At 38.4% G+C, this 26,191-nt stretch overlaps 1 protein-coding gene across 2 annotated transcripts in view; it reads left to right on the forward strand.

The window, feature by feature from the left end:
* The first annotated feature begins 8,096 nt into the window (after positions 1-8,096).
* Positions 8,097-26,191, forward strand: part of smarca1 (SWI/SNF related, matrix associated, actin dependent regulator of chromatin, subfamily a, member 1) — a 113,344-nt gene continuing 95,249 nt past the window's right edge. Inside the window, exons 1-4 of one of the 2 annotated variants that reach the window (XM_043704859.1) lie at positions 8,097-8,431; positions 10,997-11,050; positions 22,894-22,980; positions 23,973-24,139. In XM_043704859.1, the coding sequence (XP_043560794.1) occupies positions 8,351-8,431; positions 10,997-11,050; positions 22,894-22,980; positions 23,973-24,139 (389 nt within the window). In that variant the 5' untranslated portion in view covers positions 8,097-8,350. The remainder of the gene's footprint in view (positions 8,432-10,996; positions 11,051-22,893; positions 22,981-23,972; positions 24,140-26,191) is intronic. The other variant, XM_043704860.1, reaches the window with a different exon arrangement.

Below are 26,191 nucleotides of genomic sequence, written 5' to 3' on the forward strand. Positions count from 1 at the left end.
CAAAACTAAACTGGAAGGTTAGATTGTTCTGAGTTTATGTCTGAAGATGTATATCTCTTGTGTGATGTGATTTCCAACTTAGCCAGAAAAAGGCACTTGCTGGATGAAATCCATGTTCACTACTTGAACTGGCAACCTGTTTGTATTCTCTGGAAAATATAATGCCTATCATTCAATCTAATTCTGTCCTTGCATAACTTGCAGGTGTGGCCAGTTGTCCTCCTTAATCTAGTCTGTTGAAATAATTGGTCTGTATTGACACAATCTAGTACCATCATTATTTTTAAAACCTTGATAAATAATTCTTCATTTGTGCTTTTTTAAAAGTAGGTGCACCCAGTTCATTGCATCAATCCAGGTTACAATGGTATTTTATTTCATATTTCCAGCATTTACAATAATTTTGGTTTTTAACATATTTTAAGCTTTAAGTTAATCATATGACCATTTTCTGTGATTTGTCCAAAGCTTCAATGTCCCTCATTTCCTTTGAGATGGCCAAAACCCTGGCATTGCGTACTGAATGTGGCCAAACAAAGGTCTTGTATAAAGTCAAGATGACATCATCCCTTTTCTATAGTGATTTGTTCTGTGCATATACCGGAGAAACTGACCACTTAAAAAGGAAAAGTTGTACAGTGATAATGTTACTCAACTAGTACTTTAAAGGCCCAGACTAATTTGTGGGAGACACTGAGTTCAAATTACTGAATAACGTTTAGAGGAATTTAGATTCAATTAATAAATCTAAAGTAAAATGCTAATGTCATTAATAATGGTCATGAAACTACCAGTTTGTTATAAAAAGCATATAGTTCACTAATGTCTATCCAGGGGAGGAAATCTGCTGTCCTTAGGCTCACACATAATATTAGAACCATAACTTTGTGGTTCACTTTTAAATGCCATTTGTAATGGCACAACCAGCTATTCCGTTGTATTAAAATGTGTTGTATTACCAAGATTTTCAAATTATTCCTCACAAGCCTATATTTAGATCATTGATGAATGTCATAAATAGCAAAGAGCCCTGTATTGATCCCTGTAGGATTTACTGGGTAACTGGTCTCCAAGCTGATCCACATTTATTGATAAGCAATTTTTGCATACATGCAATTAGCCACTTCTCAATCCATTGAAATATATTAACACTAATTTCACAAAGTTCTTGTCATGAATTCTCTGTTGGACAATTCTGATTTGTTAGTATAATTGAAGATCATGGACTCAAGACAGAGAGCTGCCAGATCAACACCCTTTATTTCTGAAGTATTACAAATCCAACACATACAGATTTATGAGACTGGTATCAACGTTTTACTCAGGAGTTTGTGAACTAAGTGCTCTAACAGCTTATTTCAGCCCTGTGCAAGACTAATTAGACATCCTAAGAGTGCCAATGTCTCCCATCATATTCTTCACTGGATAAGATTATCATAGGTTTGATGTACAACCATAACTATAGAGGTTAAGTGACAAATTGAATAGTTGTATATAGGGTAATACGTGAACAGTTGAATTTTCTTATCTCTTAGGATATTTTACAATTTTAAATCTTCACACTTATCATTTTTCTACCAGAAATCTTCATTCTGGTTATTATGTAATATTTCTTTCTCTCAAGATTTCCCAATTCACAACTTTGGAAGAATAGTGTTGGAATTGGTACTGTTAACACCATTATCAATGAACCTTTCCATTACAATGCTACCAGACTGTCAACTCAACTTCCTAATAGTGTCATACACTGTTTATTTCAGTTTGCTGCAATTTCTATTTAGTTATGCTCATATGCTAAATCTTGTTCAAAAATTCAACCAAATTAGAAAGTCATTAAATTATTTTCCAAAAGGTATGTCCTTGACATAGCCTTCCTAATCAACATGTTAATTAACTGAATCAATCTTTTGATGCGAGATTTACAGATGTGAGATCTGGAAGGACAATGGGTTTCAATTCAGATATTAGATTAGGAATTAGTGTAATTCAATGAGCATAGAGGTAATGAGCAACTGTTGTCTAAGCAGGGGACAGAACGTGGCCAGCTGTGCTTTGGACAAATTTGTGAAGATAGAATGATGGAGATTGGAAAGGATGAAATGGAATAATTGAATCTAGATGTAATGATAACATGGATAAGGGATTTAGCAGTAGAGAAGATGTGGTTAAGATAGAAGTTGACAATATTTCACAGGTGGAATTAACCAATGTTTGTAATGTATATGAAGTTGGTTTTAAAGTTCAATACAAAGTGAAACAGAACACAAGTAAAAGTAATGAGTTGGAATTAGCAGCAAAGTACAGAATTTATATACAGTGACTTCAGACTTTTGAAGATTAAATTGTTGGATGGTAGCCTGACAACAAAGCAGTGTGGGTTAAGGTGGCTAATAGGGAAGTAATGCAATGTGACATTAGTATACACTTTGAAGCTGACTGGGTATTTTGTATCTAGTGTTGCAGAATGGCAATACATGGTGGAATAAAGGAGATGAACAAAAGCTAGAACCTTGGATGATTCAAAAGATGAAAATAGGAAGTTAGAAAATTAAGCCATTGTTGGATAGGCATCAGGTGGATGAAAGCACAATCAATTAAGGCAGAGCCATAAAGTTGATCACAGAGGAAAGGCAATGGAAGGGTATGACATGATCCATTGCACCAAATGTTGTACAGAAGTTGTGGAAACCAAGGCTGGGTATTGCAGTCACGCAGGCAGTCAACCATAATTTTGTCTAGAGCTATGTCAGGTATGTGAACAGGATGGAGAGATTAAATAGTGCTGACAGATTTTGCTTCAAGTAGTATCATTCAAGTAGTTACAGAATTATTTGACTTGCTATGGTGGTCCAGGAAGTCTTCTTTTTAAAATGTACTTATTTAGGAATGTGAGTCTTGCTAATAAGGTCAGATGTTATTGCTCAAGCCTAATTACCCCTGAGATGGTGGTGGAGTGCTTTTTTTTTTTAAAACTGCGGTCTGTATGGTAAATGCACGCCCATGGTTATGCAGAAAATTCCAGGATTTTGATCTAGTGAAAGTGTAATGGTGATATAATTCAAATGTCCATAATTCATGATGATGTGTAACTTAGTGATTGGTGGTGTAATCCTTCTAGGCTACAAGTTAATAAAACCTAAAACATTAAGCACGTGAACATGCTATAAATACATCTGTTGTACTTTTTATTTTTAAAAAGCAAGAAAGGTCGCACCTTTTTGGTGATAGTGGGCTTAAAGTGTCCCATTGCTGTATTAAGGAGAAGACCAGAAAGATTTTTAAGGTGACCTTGGTGAGGACTGGCAGATGGAATTTAATTTAGATAAAATGTGAGGTGCTGCATTTTGGTCAGATAATTCAGGGCAGAGCTTGTACACTTAATGGTAGGGCCCAGGGGAGTGTTGCCAGGGATACAAGTGAATAGCTCCTTGAAAGTGGAGTTGCAGGTAGACAGGGTGGTTGATGATCAGTGCATTGAGTATAGGAGTTGGGGTGTCATTTAGCAGCTGTAGAGGACAGAGGTGAGGCCACACTTAAGAGTACTGTGTTCAGTTCTAGTTTCCCTGCTGTAGGAAAGATATTGTTAAACTTGAAGGATTTCAGAAAAGATTTACAAGGATGTTGCCGGGATTTATACAGCTGTGAACCAACATTGCTCACTGGGGCCAAATCATTACACTGGTTCTAGGCTCATGGTTCCTGTTTTCTTAATTTACACTGCAATAATACTTCTTTGGCTATGTTTGAAGGGTTAAAAGATGCTCTAAGAAAGTGTAAGCTTTATCTTAATCAAAGTTCCATTTTTCAATAAAACAGCATTTTCATGTCGATCTCTAGTTAATGTGAATTAAATAAAAGTGTTAGTTTTATACTGTTCAAATGCGGTTCAGTGTCAAATATTTCTCAAAACATAAAGGTAATCCAACAGCCTTGGATCTTGTTTTTGTCATTGTTTTACGATTTGACTGTCTAAGCGGCGCCACCTCACGGTCAACCTAAGGAACCGGCACTACCCAACAAGGTCGGCGAAAACCCAGGAAATAGAAGCCCTTTTGGGAATTCTGCTCCTTTTGCCGATTTGGAAAGTGCAAAGTCCCACGAGTGGCTTAGGGATTTGTGCTTTTGATTTTACAGTTAACTACTGTAACGATGGAATTTAAACCACTAATTACAAAACCCTTCCTATCGCGGAATACACTGGGCAATGGAAATAATTCAACTTAAAAAAAACACTCGATTTTACTCCAAAGCTGAGATGTAAGCGCAGGGAAACTGACAGCCCCTCACACGAGAACCTGGTAGAATCAGAACTGTTGCTGTTATGCCACAGAACCAACCCCACCCCTCTTTATCCAAGAGCCCTTTGTAACATAAACATGATTCTGGAGTTCTGAGGAAGGATCACTGGAGCCGAAATGTTAACACTGATTTCTCTCCACAGATGCTGCCAGACCTACTGAGCTTTTTCCACTAATTTGTGTTCCTGTTTCTGAATTCCAGCATCCGCAGTTTTTTCGGAGTTTAAAAAAAAATCCCTTTCTAACTTATCCTGACCTCTGGTTTCTGTGGTGAACTGAGATAATACAATCAGCTTCTTTACACGTACAAAAAAAAAGTCTTATTTCTCCCTTTTCTAGTTGCTAACTTTGTTTGGTCATGTTCCTGGAGTACCTCCTGCCCTAACCCATCAGCCAATTAAACAGCCTTTACTTTGTTAGCCTTTGGGCCTTGTCAACACTTCTATAAATTCCAATGGGTTAAAAGCAAATGTGAATATGTTTAATACTACAGTGCTTTATCTTGATTCACCCAAGTGATTTCCAAAAGAATCCTTAATTCCTGCAGCTATCAGGATAATGCTGGAGGGTTGCTACCTATCCCACTGTACAAAGCAACATTGAGTGGCAGAATGATTGGGCAGCCTATTAACACTCTGCTTTGAGGAAGGGTCACCAGACCTGAAATGTTAACGCTGATTTCTCTTCACAAATGCTGTCAGACCTGCTGAGTTTTTCCAGCAACTTCTATTTTTGACTCCTTATCTTTACCACAATCTCCTTAAATCCCTGTCATGTCCACCTTCATGTCTAACAGTAAATGGGGAGTTCATGGATTTCTTTGACTCCTTTAGTTCAACTGCCTTTCCTGTTTTTGTCTCATACTGATTAACTGAATGTCTTGCCTCATCCCCAACCCAATCCTGAATCAGTTTATTCCCCATGTTTCCTCCTCACCTTGTCAATCTTATCCATCACTGTCCTGAGAAAACTCTGCCTTAAATTTTAATTTCCTGCCTTTTGTTGTTGCATCCCAGTTCTGTATTTGTCTCAGTAACTTCTTGTTTGAATTGCTCCAAGCAAACTTCATCTTTCCACAGAGACAAAACCAAAATCAGACCTTATATTCTCCTTCTCAGTGCCCATTATTTGTTGCCTGTATTTATTCTCACTGATCCCTGTGTAGCATTTAATGAACATTCATTCTCTGACACCTCTTCACTGGTGTCCAGTTCTATGGGACTGCACTGACTTTCTTAATTCCATTCTTATCTATTTAGTTGTAACCAATTCCTGGTAATGATTTTCATATGCACTAATAAAGTATCATCTCTAGGCAACACCAAACACACACACATCTTTAGTCCTTGCTGTACAAGCTGCCCCTTAGTGACATCATCCATAGCCATGGGTACCTCTGCTACATAAATACCAATCATTTCACTCAATCTCTCCCTGCCTCAATTGGAAAGATCAATGTGCATGTCTTTGGCTCTGGCCATAAACTTTGTACAGCAATTCTATCATACCTTGGCAACTTAACTAGGATCAAATTAGATTGTTCCAACCTTATATGTTCCCCATCACAAAGACCACTAGATTTCATATTGCCTACCCCCAAGTCCTATGTCAGCCCATACCTTGCCAAAACCAATCGTACGTCCTCCAGAGGTCACTTACCTTGATGTTCTTCTGGTCAGCTTCCATCCTCCATAAGTTTCAGTTCAGCCAAAACTCTATTACTTGTAGATGTCACGCATCAAGTCCTGCTCATTCATTAACCTCACCTTACTCATTTCTTGGCAATAGAAATTTGAATGTTTGAAATTCACCTAACTAAAATCTTTATTATTTCAATAAACTTTTCTACCCTTACAAACACACAAACTGTTCTTTTACACTTACTTATGGTACACACCCTCATCCATTCTCATCCTGATCTTATCCTAACTCTCTTTGCATCCTTGAATAGATTAATTTGAGCCCACTTATTTGAAGTGTCTTAATTTTTCACATCCACGATGTGCTCTGGAATGTTTGTCTATGCTACAGATGGTATATAAAGGCAAATTATTGTTGAAAATGTTTCAGATGTATTTATGCAGATTGCATGGAGGTACAATGTCATATATACATCAATAGTAGGAAATAAAATGGTTGTAAAAGAGCAGGTAGCTGGCAAAATGTTCCCCTGACATATATCCCATCCCCATTAAAAATAAATTCTGAAAAGGTGGTGGAGAAAATCTCGGTCTAAAGGGGTAGGAGGGAAAGTGGAAATGAGTCCACAATCAGATAAGCCATGGTAATTTTAAATACAGGGTCAGGCTTGAGTGGCTGAATAGCCTATTGATCATATTTCATGTCTGTATCTCTTGGTCATAGATTTTCATTTTAAAATCTACCTTTTCTCAAAAAGCAGTGACTATATTTTTTTAGTAAATACATTTATTTTAAAATCAAGTAATTTTCAAACACTCTTCCTTTTACCTGAAGTCATTAAAAAATGTAGAATACTAAGTATCAGAAAAGATTCACAGAGCCTTTGAGGGAGCTAAAAAATCCCCTGTTAACCACTAATTACTAATATGAAAAACAATTGAAGTATATGTTCAAACATTCTTGTCAGGTAAAATAACATACCTAGGAGAACTCATGTCATAGTTAATGACACTGTTGCATCAGTACTAAGTGGGTGAAAAGCTAACTCATTTATCACAGCAGAACTCAGTCTGCTGTAAGCCGAGCAAGCAGTTGCAAAGCACTGCATAACTTGTGAATTTTGATGATATCACAAACATTTGTATCATCAGACTTGCAATATTAGGTGCCAACATAAATTCATTTTTCAATATATCCAGACAGGACAGGATAATTTAAGATAACTTGTTGAATTCAGAGCTTCTTTCAAGTGAATTGAAATCCTAACGCAGGTTGGTACCCTTATAGATTGGTTCTTAAATTACAATCTTGTAGCTTTAAGCTTCAAAATTGGATTAGACTACATATAAAACGTGTGCCACAAATATCCCCAACCATATATGCAACCTCTTTTGGGGTTCTATAACTAACGTATAGGTAATTAAAGACAAAATCTCCAATATTTTTGCATTATACCTGTTGTTCTGATGAATATATGGTTCCTATTTAGGAGATTACATATTGGAGATTTTTCCTGCCATCTGATTCGGCGTGAATGGTCTAGCATATTAGTCACATGAACATGGAAGTTAGTTCATTCTCAGTGTTTAGAGTACCTGATTCTTCAAACAAATAATGCTGGAATTTTAATTATCCATAAATCTCTTCAAAAGTAAACCAATTAGTTATCAACTTAATGAGTGGTAACAATGTTGTGACAATCTCTTTTGCTCAGGCCAACTGGGAAAGTATTATCTAAACGTAGCAAATTGTTGTGAACCATGTTGTTCACTTGCTGCACTCCATACAAGTACCTTCCTACAATCAGCAGAAAACCACTACAAATCAAAGTACAAATCTTCTGTTCAAAACAAAAAAAAGTTTGCTTTATATTTTAGCTTGGAGATTGCCTGTGCACAGTGCATATGAAAAGCTATACAGTCTGTGATAACTGGTCTTATACCAGAAAATCATGAGAATGATGTCGTTTCTTGCACCAAGGCATTTTCCCAAGTTTGTTTCATCGCGACATCAGGAGTAACTGCTGCCCAAAAAGAGCGCATTTCTGCACCAATCTAGGAGACTGAATCATTCTCTGGAATGCAATCAGTCAGACTTAACGATATGAAACGAGTAACCATTTCCCTGACTTTTGGGGAGAAGGAAGAAAGTAGTTTCTGGTATCTGATCACGGGGGGGGGGGCACTCACATTCGAAATATTTCACAGACTGGCATAGGAATCTGCCGAATGATTGGCGGAACGATGAGAAATCTCGCGATGTTTCTGGAAAATGACAGAACGGTTTTTCTTCCTCTCCCCTCAATAACAACAACGTGATGAGGAGGATCTGCGTGCGAGCGAAAGCCTGAAACCCTTTTGCTGGTTTGTTGTTGTTTGTCACGCAGGCAGCAGAGAGAAAGTGTCGGCGGGATGAGTGAGGAGGAGGAAGAGGCGGCGGCGGCAGTGGCAGTGGCAGCGGCTGGTACCTCTGGCCAGGGGGACACGCTGCGGGTGAGTGTGTAACAAGTACCGGCTCATTGTTTCCAACTTTGTATCCATTGGCGATGGAACGTCGGGGGTGTAGCAACGTTCGATGGCGGGAAAAGTCCACTCTCCGCTGCTGCTGCTGCTCACCCTGAGGACACTGCTTCCTTCCACACAGCTTCTCAAAACCTGCGGGCTTCTGTTTAATTAATAACACACATAACATACAGGGTGCCGAGACTGCACTGCGACTGTTTATTTTCCCGATGGAAGTACGAGAAGTTTAATTTTTAAAAAAATGGACATTGTTTATATAAATATTTCAGCTTCCCTCCATGTTTGGGCCTCAGATTGTGTGCTGCTGGCTGGCCGTGTTGGTGACATGTCGGCAAGGGTGAGCTGCAGGAGGGACAAAGCCTGGCAAACCCAGGCCTTTGCTTTACTGTACGTCAACGCTGGCCACTTACGTGTATCAATGTGCATTGTGTGACGCCTCCCACTAAGGAACATTCTGGTTCAACTGAGGGGAAAATATAAACACCATCCTTTTACATACCGAATACAAATATGGTTGGCAAGACTGACTTTTTTTTTCGCTCTATAATGGGAATACATAAAAAGGTTGTTGAGAGAGAGCATGAGATGTTAAATTGAGTTGGTGCAGAAACATAAATAATTCGAATGATACCAAATAAAACAAAATATTACAGGGGAATTGGATCTTGTCAGGAAAAAAAAACTTATCAAAGGGGCAATAAATACACGGCACCTCTCAGGAAAAGCAAGACTTAATTTTGAAGTGCAGCGAATGATCTTTTTTTTTAGATTAGATTACTTACAGTGTGGAAACAGGCTCTTCAGCCCAACAAGTCCACACCGACGCGCCGAAGCGCAACCCACCCATACCCCTACATGTACCCCTTTTTACCTAACACTACGGGCAATTTAGCATGGCCAATTCACCTGACCTGCACATCTTTGGACTGTGGGAGGAAACCGGAGCACCCGGAGGAAACCCACACAGACACGGGGAGAATGTGCAAACTCCACACAGTCAGTCGCCTGAGTCGGGAATTGAACCCGGGTCTCTGGCGCTGTGAGGCAGCAGTGCTAACCACTGTGCCACCGTGCCGCCCATTTTATAATAGACATACACTTGCAATAGACCAAATAAGTTAGTAAAAACAGAAACATTGGTCATACTCAAATTACTTACGTGCTGTGGTATGAAGGCGGAATAAGTCTGTTAGAGGGATGTTTTTTGATGAGCTGTATAGTATATTCTCAACTGAGACTTTTAAATTATTTCCTTAATAATGCAACAGTTAAAACTTTATGTGAGTTACGGTGCTACCATCTTTATTCCCCTTTCAGGACATTTCAAGAACAAAGCTGGCTGTACAAAGTGACTTTAGTGAGCACCATTGAACTTTTATTGTATTTTCTCTAATTTCTCTCTCCTCATATAACCACGAAGGAGATGGGATCAGTCATGAGTTTACCATGACTCAGTGTTAAGCCCAAATGATTATAATTAAATATTTAGTACTCAAATATTCCAGGAACCTTTTCACACCTGAAACCTCAAATGGTTTCATCTCTGAGCATCTCTGCATATTTCATCCCAATGTTCTGTTTACTCTTCAAGGTCCTAAAATTTTGTTGACTCCTTGTGTACTGTCCAACAACATCCCTTTCTCATTTCTCTCAAGTATTAGGAGACCAATACCTCCTCCCACAACTCTGTCCTGCTCCACCCATCCCTTTAATCAGAGTCAGCTTTAAATAATGCATTTGGGGTTTTGTGTTATCACTCGTTGCCTGGGACTAATACTTACCATTCACTCTAAGGTGAACAGTACTGCACTTTATTTCTTCTTCTTTGGTTCATTAGGTCTATACATCCATTACCAACCAGGGACCTCCTAAGACTGCCTAACTTAAAGAAAAACTGAAGTCAGCAGTCTCCCTCTCAAAGCTGTAGGTGTTTTGATTTGAGCTTAAAAAGAAACAAGTTCCAGGAGTCGCTAACAAAACATGAGGACCCATCATTTACCTAAAACCAGGCTTCAGATCGGTTTAAAAGAAATTACTATGGCTACTGAAATACCGTATATACTCATGTAAAAGTTGAATTTTTTTAGACTTTAAAGGTTAAATTTATGGGCCGTTTATTACATGGATATTACTTCGGAGGGGCTGAAATTCATGCTACAGGCCAAAATACCATATCATTAGCAGAAGGCCAATTGATCTCCAAATGAGTAAATAAAAACATGTTGATTTGTGATCTGTGAAGAACTAGGGTCGACCTTTACATGAGATTTGTGGAAAATCCAGATCATTTGACCAAAAATATGGGGTCGACTTTACACAAAATCGACTTTTACTCAACTGTATATGGTACTTGCAAGTTAATGATTAACTTGAGACACACAGAAAACATATAGGTTATTAATTCAAAGCACAAACTTACAAAAAATGGTTATCTCTGTTTTATATATGTGTGATATACACAGTTTACTGCACAGAAGTTAAATTTATAGCTGCTGTACAATATGATTGAAGTAATAAGCCACTAATGTTTTTCAGCAGCTGTGTGAACAGGCTGGCCTTGAAGTTAAACAAGAATCTTCAAATGTGCAGGTATGTAAGCAATATCACACTGGTCTGTGCACTCCGGTATGTACAGGTGCATGACATTTATTATTAAATTGTTGACATCTGTGGACTTTAGCTTATTCTATATTTAAAGTCTTTAATTTATTTCAAGTTTAAGATGAACTGTTTTGCAGCCAGAGTTTTGTTGTTGAATAACTTGTTATGAAGTTATTTTTGTTATCCTTTTTTCCAAATTTTCCCAGTTTTTAAAAAAAAAACTGTTTTCAAAGCTCATTGGTTGCATGATTAAATGAAACAATGAGTAAGTAATCCCCTCCCTGGTGTGGTGCAGACAATGGTCAGAAAGTTGTTAAAGTGTGGTGAGAATGAAAAAGCGAGAACCTTGATTTCAAAAAAGGAATGACTGATTTCTTTTTCCCTTTAAGCTTTAAACATTGATTCAGAATCTTGCTATTCAGTGGTGATTACCTTATTTATATGCATTTGCATTTCATTATTAGTCAGAGATGTACAGCACGGAAACAGACCCTTCAGTCTAACTTGTCCATACAGACCAGATATCCCAACCCAATCTAGTCCCACCTGCCAGCACACGGCCCATATCCCTCCAAACCCTTCCTATTCATATACCCATCCAAATGCTTTTTAAATGTTGTAATTGTACCAGCCACCACCACTTCCTCTGGCAGCTCAGTCCATACATGTACCACCTTCTGTGTGAAAAAGTTGCCCCTTAGGTCTCTTTTATATCTTTTCCCTCTCAATCTAGTTCTGGACTAATCATCTTTCCATTTTCTTTCAATCAAAATGTTTTACATGTATTGTGACCTGTTTCCTTGCATCCTGAAATGGGACTTGAACCTGGACCTTCTGGCCCAGAGTTACGGTAACTACCATTACAACATAAGTCCTGCGAAGACATCTCTTTTTGTAGATAATTAATTAACTATTCGCCTTACAGCTCCTTACACACACCCTTCCCACCTGCGTCTGCATTGCAGATATTTTTAATTAACCTATTCATACATGTTATGACACATATCTGGAGCAGGTTGAACTGGTAACAAAGCCTTCTAGTCCAGAGTTACAGACAATACCACTGTACTGGAAAAGCCCTATTGCTTCTACTTTATATCAACCGAGTAAATTAATCGATAAATTAACCTTGAGTGCTTGCTTAACTACTATAGTTACAGATTCCCCTCTTATCTAAAACTTTTGAAGACATCCAGACAATCCATGAAAAAGAGCTTTTAGTGCATTGGTAGGGTATCTACTTCTGGCCCTGAAATCCTTTCTATGAGAATCTAGCCCAGTTTATCAGGATTCACTTAATACCTTCCAACTAAGGCTGTTGATCTAAAGTCACTCCTAACATTTTCTGCTTAATGTTTCACCCAACATATTTGAAGATCCCTGAAGCCTGACTCCCAATCTTAAATTCCCTTTTCCTTTTATCTCCCATACATTGCACAAATTCTGCACAACCTCCTCACAGGAAATTAATTATCAATGTGCATCATAAAGATACCTGCCAGTTTCTCTTGGTGATACCCATAGAACATTTCTGGGTTTACATGAAGCTGAGTGCGCCTAAATTTCAGTGAGATGTCCTAACGATGAAATACTATAAAAAAAACCAAAATGATGCTATAAATCAGAAACAAAGACAAAAATTGCTGGAAAATCTCAGTAGATCTGACAGAATCTGGAGAAGAATCAATGTTAACGGTTTGGGTCCAGTGACCCATCCTCAACTGAAATACCAGACCTTGGCTGAATCACTCAATTTAAACATTAATTCAATTTCCATATCTTCACTTTTTAATCACCTGCTTCTTCAGGTTGTTTTAAAAATTATTGTTTTTGGAACTTTCCAGCTTGCAAAAATACAGCTTTTAAGTTGATTAACTTAAATTCATAGGAGTTTGTTATTTAAATATGAAAATATTTAAGAGTACTTATAGGAGGAGAATGCACTCTAACATCTGGATTACCATGCTTCTCTTTAGAACCCTGAGGCACTTTACTGGCTTTAGCCTTGTATGTCCCATCAGGGAGCACTTTTCCTTTGCTTGTGCATCTGTAAGATAAGTCTGGCTGTCTGGCAGTCAGTTCAGAGGGAGATAGGTTGAAATGGGTAAGGGGGCACGGGGAGCAGAGAAATTGAGATGACCAGTGTCATACCAAGAGTTCTTGATGAACCAGTTGATTGCAGGTAAGAGGGCAGAGGGAGGAGGTCCAGGTGGAGGGAGAATGTTGGAGGTGGGTGAAAGGAGTTGAGGGACAGGGAGAAGACTCTTGCCCAAAGAAATGGGCACAGAGGTGAAGACAACAGAAGAGTTCAATGTTATGTCGTGCCAAAAATATATTAAGGTGGGGATGCAGAGGGATAAAACTGAGACCTTTGCGGAGTGCAGAACATTCAACATCAGAAAGCAGATGGTCAGGAGGAAGTGGGGTTGGGGGAGCGAATGGAGTCGAAGGGAAGGTAGGTTCCAAACAGGCATGAGTATCTTAGGTTGTTGCACCTTGTGTTCCTTAATGCCTGAAAGGAAAAGAAAACATTTCTTGTTAGAATATCAAGTCAGAGGATGAAGTGGAATTGGGAGGGCAGGGCAGCTCTGAGCCAGTGTGAGATCATGGTATTGGAGAGAGAGGTTGAGAATGTGCATATGGTAACACATGGCACTGAGTGTGGTTCTCAGAATGCAGCGAGAACAGGTGTCTGAGGAACGTTGTACATCATGGAGATCCTATGATCCGGTTGGATTCAAAGCATGAAGGATGAAACTTGAGTTGGAATCCTCATGGGGTGTGTCTGAGCCAGAGGCAGTTACTGAGGAATGTGATGTGGCTGTGGAAGAGAGTATTGGCAAATAACTGATCAAACATCAGGAGTGACAATGAAAGAAATGATGGTGAACAAGAAAGAAAGATTACAACGGGAATTCTGTCGGAGAGCGAAGCCGAATTTCTTCAAGGTGGGCATAGCTGAAAGAGATGTGGCAGTGGGTTAAGCACTCAACAAAAGGCCAAAGGACTTGCAGATGCTGGAAATCAGAAACAAAATCAGAAATTGCTGCAAGAACTCAGCAAGTCTGGCAGTATATGTAGAAAGAAAGCAGAAAAAAGTTCAATGGAATCAGAATGTAAGCTCTGCTTTCTCTCCACAGATGCTTCCAGGCCTGCTGATCTTTTCTAGTGATTTCTGATTTTGTACTTGTTCTCCAATCTTGTTCTGGACTACTAGAAGATCTTCACCTCCTATAATCACGATTCCTTTTGCAAATTTGCAACCTTTTGCTTCAGCCATTTTGACTTCCCAGTCCACGTTTGGAAAGTGTGCTGCATCTTTACTTCATTTTACTGATTGTGGATCTTGCCATCTCTTCCTCATTTTGCACATTCAAACAGTTTCTATATTTTCAAATTGTCTTCCCTGCTATTCTTGTGATGATGGCATCTCTATAAGCAATGGCCCTTTCTGGCACATATAGTATTTTAGTGCCAATGTTCGACAAGGCAAACAGCCTTGTCCTGCATCTCTGTTTCCACTTTGTCCATATTTAGTCAGCCCATCTGCCATAAGCTGCTAAACGTAATTATGCAAAGTGCATGATACCTCATTATTTTCCATTTCTTCTTCAGTTTCTGTAGGTGTGTAAGCACTGCCAGTTAATCTTAAGGTCAACCAAAGCTGGTTGCCGTGCTGTAAAATTCATGTTTTTTGCATCTCCACCTATGTCCTTAATATACTTTCCATCTCATTCTGCCCTTCTATTTTGTACTATACCCTGGATTAAAAATTTTTTTGCTGGCTCTATTTAATTCCATAAGATTCTCAAATTTTCTCTGAAACCTTCATGAACACCCCTCTCCTATGCATGCAGGGCATTCAATCCTCAGAAAAACAGGGGATAATTGGGTTCTCTTCTCAAGCCAAGATGATCACTCATTACTGAAAGGAATTTTTGGATTTCTTCCAAAAGCCATTTAATATGGACTATAGTTCCCAACCATTTGCAGTTCTCTACATGGACTGTCTGTGTCATGACAGTTTACAACATGGATGTCTTGTTAGATTTTATGAAGCATTTAATTGATGACTGCATGAGTATTTTCCACACATTCTTGCTTGTTCTCCTCCTCTCCCATGCTTCACCCCATCCATTGCTTTTTGGAATTTAGCCAATCCAATCCTTAAACACTTTTTTCCAATGCATTGTTCACTATTACTTTTTTTTTAAAAAGTGTATGTTATTATAAATTGACAAAAAGTAATTGTTATGCCTACAAAATGCAATATGATTATGCTTTTTTCTTAGACTCCTAAAGTTCATTGCTCCTACTTTATTAAAGTTTCTTGCTAATTGGAGACTCACTGTGATTCATGATATCTTCTCTTTTAAATTTTTCTCACATTGGTAATATTTTGATAAATATACAGTACTCCTCAAACCTTATTCCTGTACTTTTTTAGTATGATTTTTAACTTGTGAAGATGATGAGAAAAATGCTGGTGTAGTCCTAAGATAATTAGCCCTTTTCTCTTTAATTTCCTATCACTGACGCCAACACCTTCTTAATATTTTGATTCAAGAAGATAGGCCTTAGTAAAGGAATACAATTGTGTCTGTATTGTGCAAACTAAATCTGCTGACTTCCCAAAAACATTTGCAATGTTTTCACAGGTGAGTTTCATTTTGGCCATTTGCATTGATGGCCTGCTCAATAATAAAGTTATTTCACTTTTCATTACACTTGCTGATGAAATCCTTTACCCCAGCTATTTTAGAGAATCACAAGTCTTTTTTAGTGGTGGCAGTTCATTATCATTCCCAAACCATGAAGCAGGTAGAATTTCAAATATATTCCACTAAGGAATAATTATCTGACTTTCCAGATTTGTCAAAGTATGACAATATTTGCATTCGTTTAACAAGCTTTCCATCTTATACATTTGTCCACAACTGTCAATGTCCTTACTCAGTGTTTAATTCTTGGCCTCAAATTCTGGGAATACACCTGATCCACTAACTGCATTTTTGTTTGTCCTGTAACATTCTAATCTGTGTCTGTAAATACTTCATTTTTCAATTGATCACTAGGTTCACAGCATGTTGGTGGGAACTTATATTCCAACAACTTAGACACATTCTTCTCATAAGTAACTTAAATTGCATTTTCCTGTAAGAAAAGAACTTAGTTTCCAAACTTCACCTTTAGACAACCTCCTCTCCTATCAATGTCGTTCCACAGTGAAGTAGAGACCAAAACATCTTTTCCTGTGGATGGAGTTTATTAACTGATCAGTCTTTCAGCCCATCTACACACCATTTCCAGCTGTTGCTTTTATATCTAACGAGTCAATTAATCAATTAAAGTCATTTAATTACTTGCTATAATTACATCTCTAAATCTGCTATTCTTGCCGTTTTAACTTTCATAAGAAATGTATTTCAAATTTCATTTTTGTGATGAAAGTAGCTTGGGCTTGGTATGTATTCCTCTTAGTTTTATGATGAAAATATTTGAATTCTTTTGAAGGAAATGTGAATGTACACAATCTAGTTAATTGATTAATATGTATTATTGATTAAAATGTATTAGCAGTTGCCACATTTTATAATTTCATATTCTAAAGTCCTATTTGTTTATGTAAACCCTGCTGAAGCCAACATCCTGCCTAATTAATTCTCCCTCAATTGTTCTATTTGTCTATCTTTTTAATCTTGTTATGATCTCAACATCAGCAAAAAAGGGTTGCCCTCATAAGATGGCAATCACATTTTGTTCTGCCTCAATGTCACCAATTGAAAAAATCTACGTTTGTCTCAGCATCTTATGCTTTTGAAATTTATTCACACGTGGCTTGAAACAACTGGCCAGATTTTTTGTGCAGTTGGGCCATATCTCGAGGCCTTTCGAATCACAGGTGGGATTCAGACATGGAATTCAGCTGACATTTTCAGCAGCTCCCATTTGTGCTGGCAGTGGAGTGAGGTCAGATAATGAATCTCACTTTCAGCAGGGTCATTTGAAACTTGGAACATCAGTTATGTTGAGAACATTTTGTTTGGGTCCTGGGGTGACAACATAAATGGGTAGGACCTATATCAGCATCCTTGGAGTTACTGTTGACTGGAAGCTGAACTAGACGTGTCATATAGCAAGACCAGGTTAGAGGCTAAGGGATTTTGTGGTGAGTAACCATGATGGCAAACCAAAATCATCCATAATTGACTGACAGAGTAAGCTCGATAGACTATATGTTCTAATTCTGTTTGGATTTCACATGTTTCTCTGTTCAAACAAAACAGGACTTGAATAGTGAGACTTTAGCAATTTCTCCTATGATGAGATGGCTTCCATAAAATTTTTAATTTTATTTCTTGTCATTATTTTTCTCCTAAATATCAAAAAACATTGTTGCATTTTTGACACTTGTCTTCATCGTGTTAATAACTGTGCCATAAGGGAAGGAGATTACCTTAAGCTACAATACTTCTTGTGTAAGATTGATCAAATGTAACCATCTTTACTTTATTCCAGAATGATACACCTCAAAATGATCTCAAATTTAATTCACATTTTGACAATGAGGTGTATTCTTCACAATATAAATGAATAGACCAGTTGTTTGAAACATTTGCATACCCATCATTAATATTTTACTGAAATTCTAATACATTCATTTAGTCTTTTATTTTAGGAGAATATGGAGAAAATAATGGGAAGAAATAAGAAATTTGCAAACGGATATGGGTAGGTGAATGGGCCCAAATTTGGCAGAAGAATCTTAACGTGGATAAGTGAAAGTTTATACATGTTGGTCAGAAAACCAACTTATTATCCAAAGTGGAGATACAGTCAGAGTCCTCTGATGCAGAGAGATGTGGATGTTCTTGTGCATGAAACACAAAATTATTATGCAGTTAATGTAGAGAATAAGAAAGGCAAAATGGAATTTTGGCATTTATTGCTAAAGGAACAGAGTTTAAAAGTGAGGAAGTGTTGCAGCAACTTTACAAGACATTAGTGAGACCTTAAATGGCATATTGGGTAAAATGTTGGTCCTTTTGATTGAGGTGGGATGTGGTTTCATTGGAACCAGCTAAGAGGAGGTTCACTAGGTTGATTCCAGGGATTAAAGGTTTGATTTAGGAAGAGAGATGGAGCAATTTCAGCCTATACACTTTAGAATCTAGAAGAAAGAAAGATTTAATTGAGATATATCAGGTGCTAGAGGGAATTGACAGAGTCAGTATAGAAAGAATGTTCCCTCGTGGGGTAATCTAGAATGAGAGATCATCGTTTTAGAGTAAGGAGGTAGCAGATTCAAAACAGATGAGGAAAAATTACTTCTCATAAAAGGTCATGAATCTGGAATTCATTATCCCAAAGTGTGGTGGATGCTGGGACATTGGTTAAAATTGATGAAGAGACAAACATTTATAATTAGTAATTGGTTAGGGTTATGAAGAACGGGCAGGAATGTGGCGTTGAGGCTGAGATGAGGTCAGCCATGATCATATTGAATGGTGGAGCAGGCTCAAGGGGCTGAATTGCCTACTCCTGCACCTAGTTCTTATATTTTAATGAAAATGCTGTTATATTTATGAAAACTGTAATGAAAATCTGTTATGGAACACTAGACAATGATCAAATAATTGATTATACCAGTGATACTAGGGCAGTGGAGACTGCTGTGACTGTCCCTCCTGCAGTGACCTGTGCCCTCCAAGGCTTTATCATCTTCCACCCCTTTGTAAGGAGTTGACCCCCTCCTCCTCCACCCCCCCACCCCCCCACCCTTTACAATATTATCCCCTCTGCATTGCAGCAAGCTGTCTCCAATTCCTACAATTGACTTTACCAATGTTCCAATGACAGTAGTGGTCCCTGTTAGGCTCCCTTAACTTTAAGAGCACAGATCTCCCAGAATGATCATGGCCCACTGCTGTAACCAGATATGAAGGACAGCCCTGTCTGACAAGTGAGCAGAACCTTGACTGATCGCTGTACAGGACCTGCAGGACTGATCATGGCCCACTCCTCAGTTGGAATTCTACAGAATATCTGATTCAGAATGCACCAAGCAGCTGACTGTGTTCAAGCCACTGGGTAAAAACAATGACTGCAGATGTTGGAAACCAGATTCTGGATTAGAGGTGCTGGAAAAGCAAAGCAGTTCAGGCAGCATCCGAGGAGCAGTAAAATCGACGTTTTGGGCAAAAGCCCTTCATCAGGAATATTCCTGATGAAGGGCTTTTGCCGGAAACGTCGATTTTACTGCTCCTCGGATGCTGCCTGAACTGCTGTGCTTTTCAAGCCACTGGACCAAGATCAAATGATGCCCCAGACTGACTAACATGGGATCCCTGACCAAAATCAGTCCCTCTTGATGTGACTGAGAGCTGCTCCCTTTAGCCTTTCAGATAGGACCATTAGGTTAAAGTATTTTTAATGCATTTGCCATGTAGGCTGCTGGCACATGGAATAGATGTGAAATTTGTGTAGCACAGACAGTAACAAGCTCATCTGCTTGATTCTTCATTGCTGGCAAACAGTACAAGTTCCCTGGCTTGATGTCTGAATTAAAAGGCAAGTTAAGGCAGAAATAATGCAAGCTTTTTAAGTCCTGAACATTGTGGCAATGCGCAGAAAAGTAAGGCACAGATGTTGTAAGCATCCAAATAAAGGGAGTGAACATTGAGAGTAAGCTAACAGCCCTGGGATGCACCCTTTACCGAGTCATGAGATAGGTGCCTATCTCTGCCATCAAAGTGGCTCAGCAGCAACATTACAATGAAACAGTGCCTGTGAGCTTCAAATCATGGCATTGAAGTTGTGAACTGTTTTGTAAGTGAGTTGGCGCTGCCGTGTTGGTGTGCTGAGACTGGTATGTGCTTGATACCATCCTTGGTGGACAAGGGAGAGGTTGGCAGGCAGTCACTGCCCGAGGAGTGTGCCCTGAGGAGTGGGCAACGCTGACCATGACAGAGACCCGCAGAAGATGGCAGCGAGCACCATCGAGTCCCGCTGAGACTTTAATGTTGGAAATTGAGAGTCTGCTTTCTCTCCATTGTATGGAAAAATGGTAACTTGAATATAAATGAGGTGAGACAAGGTCAGAAGGAGATGTTAATGCATGCAAATAGACCCCTCACCTCTCACTAGCAAGATTCTCATCGAACTATTTAAGTCTTCGGTGGACAATTGTAAATTTTTTTCTTGACGTTGAGAATCTTGTTTTCCTGTTCTCACCATTCTTGCAAGGGGCTGGGGAGATCTACTTGACTTTATAACTGTGAGTTTATTTTCCTGTAATCTTATCTCTGGCTTGAGAGTTAATTGTGAAGCTTCACTTTTGCTTGTTTCCCGATTCACTTGCTATACCTGCAAAACCAAGAAATATCCCCTCCTGGAAATTGACTGGCAAACGCTTTCTTAAAAATGCAGCTCAGTATGAAAGTATTTCTGTTGCAGGAGGATTGTATCAGCCTTATTTAAAGTTCAATTATTGCTGAAATTAACTCAATGTAGCATTTATTTGTGATTATACATTGAAGAACTCTGCCTGTTTTCAGCCAGTGGAATCTTCACATAGTCCAGGATAGTAATATTTCTGTTTTACCTTCTGTCATTTTACAGCTATTTTCATCTTGTTGCATTTTTCTGTTTTCTGTTGGACATTTGATTTACTTAATCTATGATTGGTCCTGTGATACTTTGTGTATATTTCTAGAAATGTTTTTGCTTTTTATTTCCCTGCCTACTTAGACTCCCTCAACATCACAATCTGTTTCCTTTAAAGTATATACTCACCTATTTGGGATAATTACTGCTGTTTGGTTTCAGAAGATTGCTACAGGCAGATTTTATCCATTGTGGAGATGATCTCCAGCTGCCTTAAATTATTTGATGCTTAGATAATATTAGATATTGGGAGTCAAGACATTTGAGAACCCCAGATGGTGTAAAGCATGAGAAAATCCTATGTAATTTAAATCTGATTAGCCTTATATTAAACACAGTTTCAAGATATAATTTGAGCCCTCTTTAGTGGACTGCAGAAAATGACTAATACATTTAAAATAATATATATTTAATGATTTTGGCTCTGTTGCAGCTATTTAAGTTAAAGCCTACTAGAACAATAATGTATCCAATTTATGGATCAAGTTACAATGACTAAAAGGTAGTCTAAAGTGTTTTGTGTTGTTTAGATGAGACTAAGCAATTTGATATTATAATGAGCATGTTTCTTTTGGCCCTTTTTTCCATTCTAGACAAATGTAGAGAAGATACGATCTTTTACTTGGAAAATCTTTGAGCTGTTCAAAGTAGGTAATATTGATAGGTAGTAGAATTGAACCAGATGCAAAAGAAGGCTTAACCAGTGCTGCTTACAGCAGGAATGACTTCAACCGTAGTGAATAAGCAATGGAGATTACAAACTGTCAGGCTGAAGTAAAAGGAGAAAATGTTGGAGTTACACAGTTGATCATTCATGTTCCTTAAAGAGAAAGGACAGGTTATCTTGTAGGGGAGGCTTTAAGTTAGTGCTCTTGGTCTTCTATAAAAAAGATCTTTATGTCTTTTCTTTTACATATTGATGTCCTATTGTTTATAACCAGCAATTTCTGTTACATTATTTTATAAACAGCTGTCCTTAGCATTATATCACTGCACCGTATATGGGGATGTGAAGTAAATATTTTTTCCAACTTTCATTGCACTTAATTCCGAATAGCTCAGGGGCTGAGTGGGAGGTAAGGTTACAGTCACACAATAAGTTGCAGATGATTACAAACCAGGAAAGACTCAAGTCTGATCCCTGACTCTTTGCTTATTTGAGTTAGCTGCCCTCAACAGGGAAGACCATTTCATTGGGGAGCAAATCCAAATGACTCAGAAACAGAAAATGCAGTTAAACAGAACATTTGCTTTGAATAGCTGCAGACATTTAAGTCTTGAGGCCACTCTACAAGAGGCAGCAACCTGATGAGCTGAGATTCCTGAGCTAACTTATTGTCATGTGGGATTGAAGCAGTTGGAATAGATGCAGTAATTGACAAATTTACTTGTAACTAATATTCTGGCAATGCCCGCCAGGGTAGCATGAGTGTGTTCCTTTGGGCCAATTCCTCTGAGTTATCAGAATGTAGCATGTTGCTTTTATTCAAGGATTACAAGCGGTTCTTTGTGGTCTGTATCCTTTCCTTTGAATATTTGAAGGGAAGAATTCCTAGATGTTGGTGAAGTGGGTGGATTGTCAGACAAGAATTCTTACTTTAAATAAATCACAAAAACATCTAACTTGTGTTAGATGGAATGAGCTTGCAGTGTGTATTATGGAGATGAAGCTGGATGCTGCCTCCTGCTTCTGCAATATCTCTGGAATTCAGAAGTGTTTAATTGCCCAGCTATACTTAAATGTACAGAAGGCAGAACCATTGTCGATCTTTATTGCAGCAATTTGACTATGTTTTATGCACCATGTGCAGTTTTTCCAGAGCCCTTAGCTGATGTCTGCTGCATTGTTTTACATCAAAAGTTTGTTTTTTGAATATTTTGAAAGAATGTAATGAAACCTTTTAATCTATGCAAGTAGGAAAGCCACAACAATAATAATCACTCTGAACTGTTCACGGTGCTCAGAGAGCCACTGTTGCTCAGCTCAGATCATTTGTGAAATATTTGCAGATATGGCTTTCCTTTTTCTGCAAATATTAATAAACAATTGAGCACAAATTAAGTGATCTGTTATAGTTTAATAATCTCCTTAATTTAAAGAATGAAACTGAAGTTTCAAAATAATATGTACCCTGAGACTGATTTTATTTGTTTCCAATTTTTAGAGCTACGTTTCACCTTTGCAACTTAAAATGCCTCTGAAGACCACAAACCCAGGGAATGATGTTGATCCTGAATATGAAGAGAAAATGGTAAGACATAGTCTATGAATATGGAAACCTCCATTATCTGCTCTCTTGTTACCTCTCTAAGATTTCCAATTATTTCCCAGAATTTTACTGGGCAAAATATTTTGCATGTCATCAATCCTGATATTTAAGGAAATTGTGGGAGGTGGCAGTAGTTTTGCATTTGTGAGAAAGTGGATTCCTGTCGAATTGAGTGGCAGGACCAGCTAACATTTCTCAAGTCTGCATCATGGCAGCAGTGAATGAATTGAGAGTCTGACTGGCGAGCAGACAAATAGGCCTCCGTTACCATGTTGCAGCCAGGATGTTTGGAAGAGGAAATGATGTATCAGACTTCTGGGTGGGAGGGGTCATGGACATTTTGGAGGAGTATTTGCAAAGATCGGGTGGGGCCGGAAAGAAGGGTGGTCAAGATAGGCCATAGAGATCAGAGGAGGGAGAGACTATCACAGAGGAGATGGGGTAGGGTGACAGAACCCTCATTCTGGGAGTTTGTGGGGAGTTCCAGTCACCTGGGAGAATGAATGATAGTTTTACTTGGGAGCTGCAGTGGCGAAGCACTTCTCCTTTGGCAATCATTTGACTCTGAATTCAGAATTGTTTCATTTGAACTAACTGTTAATCAGAAATTTTTTGGGGGACAAAAATGTCTCCTCTGATCTTGAGTTTGAATTGTTGATTAATAATTTTCCATGAAAACTTTGTCATGAAATAAAATGACCTGACTGCTGTGGCCCCGTTAAATGAAATTATTATAAGCTTTTGTCTTTTTTTAGGTCTTCATTTGTGCATGAAAGCTGTTTATTTAACTCTAAACTTTAACACTGTTTGGCCATTGTCAGAGATGGGGACAAAGGGTGACAAGGGGAAGGGAAACCCTCTTCCTTTGTCAGAGCTAATGTTGGTTCCACCCATATCTTACTATTGACATTTATTTTGTGCAAAGGTGAATTTTTTTTTAATGAAAATCATTCTTTTGATTTTATTCACAACAGAAAATGGACCGGACCAAAAGATTTGAATTCCTTTTAAAACAGACTGAGCTATTTGCACATTTTATCCAGCCAGCTGCCCAGAAAACCCCATCATCTCCACTCAAGCTAAAACTGGGGAGACCTCGAACAAAGCAAGATGAAAAGCAGTCACTGCTTTCAGTTGGCGAGTAAGCGCTCCATTATTGATCAAAAGTTGGAATTTTTTCAAACTGTTTTAATTGTCTGCTTTTCTAGTGCTTGTTCACAGTTGGACTCATTTGGTGCATCAGCACTTTTCAACTCTTTAGTTTTCATAAGTTGAATCCTGAGGCTGTTTCTTCTTGTCAGAATGTACTGACATTGGACAAGTTACCGTTATTCTGTGCTTTGCCTTCCCCACTTTGACCAAAATTTTTTTCTTCATTTGTTCCCAGTTATGATGGTCTGTGTCTATCCAAAACAGTAAGCTATTTTATTGCTTTCAATTGATTATCAAACTGCTGCATATTTCCAGGCGATCCATTAATTGACTCAGAAGAAAAACAATAGGGTGACTGTAACTTTTAGTTTTAAAATGCCAATAATTTGAGCATGAACTATTGAAGTGGTGTAACTGAAGGCAGTGGGCAGTTATTGTTGAGGTGGATTGTACTATTTGCTTTGAAGGTATTGAGTGTGGCTTGTAGCTGTAGTTTTGCTCAGAAAAAAGAAACACAATCACATAAATAACAATAAGATTAATACTTGAGAAATATAACAGTTTCATTGGAATTTATGATTGTACCAAAATCCTGAATGCTCCTTTATTGTATTTAAAAAGCTAATTTGGCTGTTAGATTGAGGTCTGGGTCATTCTACTTGTCATGGGAGAGGCAACATGAATTGTGAGGAAGCATGCAGAGAATATCTATTGCAAATTTCTTCTGAGACCCCTGTGAGGTTTTTGTGATCTGCAACAAAAATTAAAGCTATTGACACTTCCAAAAGAAGAAGAACATTTATGTTGATTGGGTTGGTTAATGTTCCAGTTACATTGGGAAAATGCCTCAGCAGTGCGTTAAATATTTATTGCAAATACTGCCTATAGTAATTTATATTCCTCAATACTTTCTCTCACAAGTCTTAGGATTTGTGTGGTGTATATCAGATCATCTCTGGATCTCATGAAAGATGGGTCTATCATTGAGGTCTTTGTAACAGTACCACTTGTACCTGATTGCTATCATGCTATAAACAACATGTTATTTTAAGACAAGACTCTCTTCTTATTAGATTGCTCAGTGGTTTTTTTTCTACCAAATTATACAAAGTAGGTTCTGAAGATCTAGTCAGAAAAGAAGATTGAGGTAACAATCTACACAGCCACTGCTGGGTTGGTGCCATATGCTCATAAGTGGTGCACTTAAGGTTCAGTTTATTAGCACAGAACTAATTCCAGTGACCTTAGAGGAAATTTCCGACTACAGCTACAAGAGCAACTTGGGCAGACCTTAAGCAGCAGATTTTGTTTTAGTCACTCATGGTATGTAAGCATTACTGCATTTCTTGGCCATCCTAGATGTCCTTGGAGAAGGTGGTGGTGAGCTGCCTTTTTGAACTGCTGCAGCCATTTGCCATAGTTCGAGACACAATGATGATAGGGAGGTAATTCCAGGATTTTGACCTAGCAACAGTGAAGGAATGATAATATATTTCCAAGTCATGATGGTTAGTGGCTTGGAGGGAAACCGCACGTGGGTGGTGTTCCCAAATATCTACTGCCCTTGTCCTCCTTGATGCACCGGCCATGGGTTTGGAACATGCTTTTTAAGGATCGTTGGCAAACTTCTGCAGGACATCCTGTAGATAGTATAAACACTTTCTGCCCCTGAGTATCGTGGTAGAATGACTGAATATTTGTGGATGTGGCGCCAGTCAGGCAGCTGCTTTGCCCTGGCTCATGTCAGATTTCTGGAATGTTGCCGTAGTTGCACTCATCAGACAAGTGGGGAGTATTCCATCGTACTCTTGACTTGTGTCTTGTAGATGGTAAACAGGCTTTGGGTAGTCATGAGGTGAGTTACTCACTGCAGTTTTCCTAGCCTCTGAGCTGCTCTAATAGCCACTGTGTTTTTGTGCTGAGTCCAGTCCAGTTCTGTTTCTCGTCAATGGTAACCATTAGGATGTTGATCATGGTAGATTCAGTGATGGCCATGCAATTGTGGGTGGTTAGATTGTCTCATTGGAGGTGGTCATTGCCT

This window comes from Chiloscyllium plagiosum, chromosome 15 (genome assembly GCF_004010195.1).
Source record: "Chiloscyllium plagiosum isolate BGI_BamShark_2017 chromosome 15, ASM401019v2, whole genome shotgun sequence".
Taxonomy (NCBI): Eukaryota; Metazoa; Chordata; class Chondrichthyes; order Orectolobiformes; family Hemiscylliidae; genus Chiloscyllium; species Chiloscyllium plagiosum.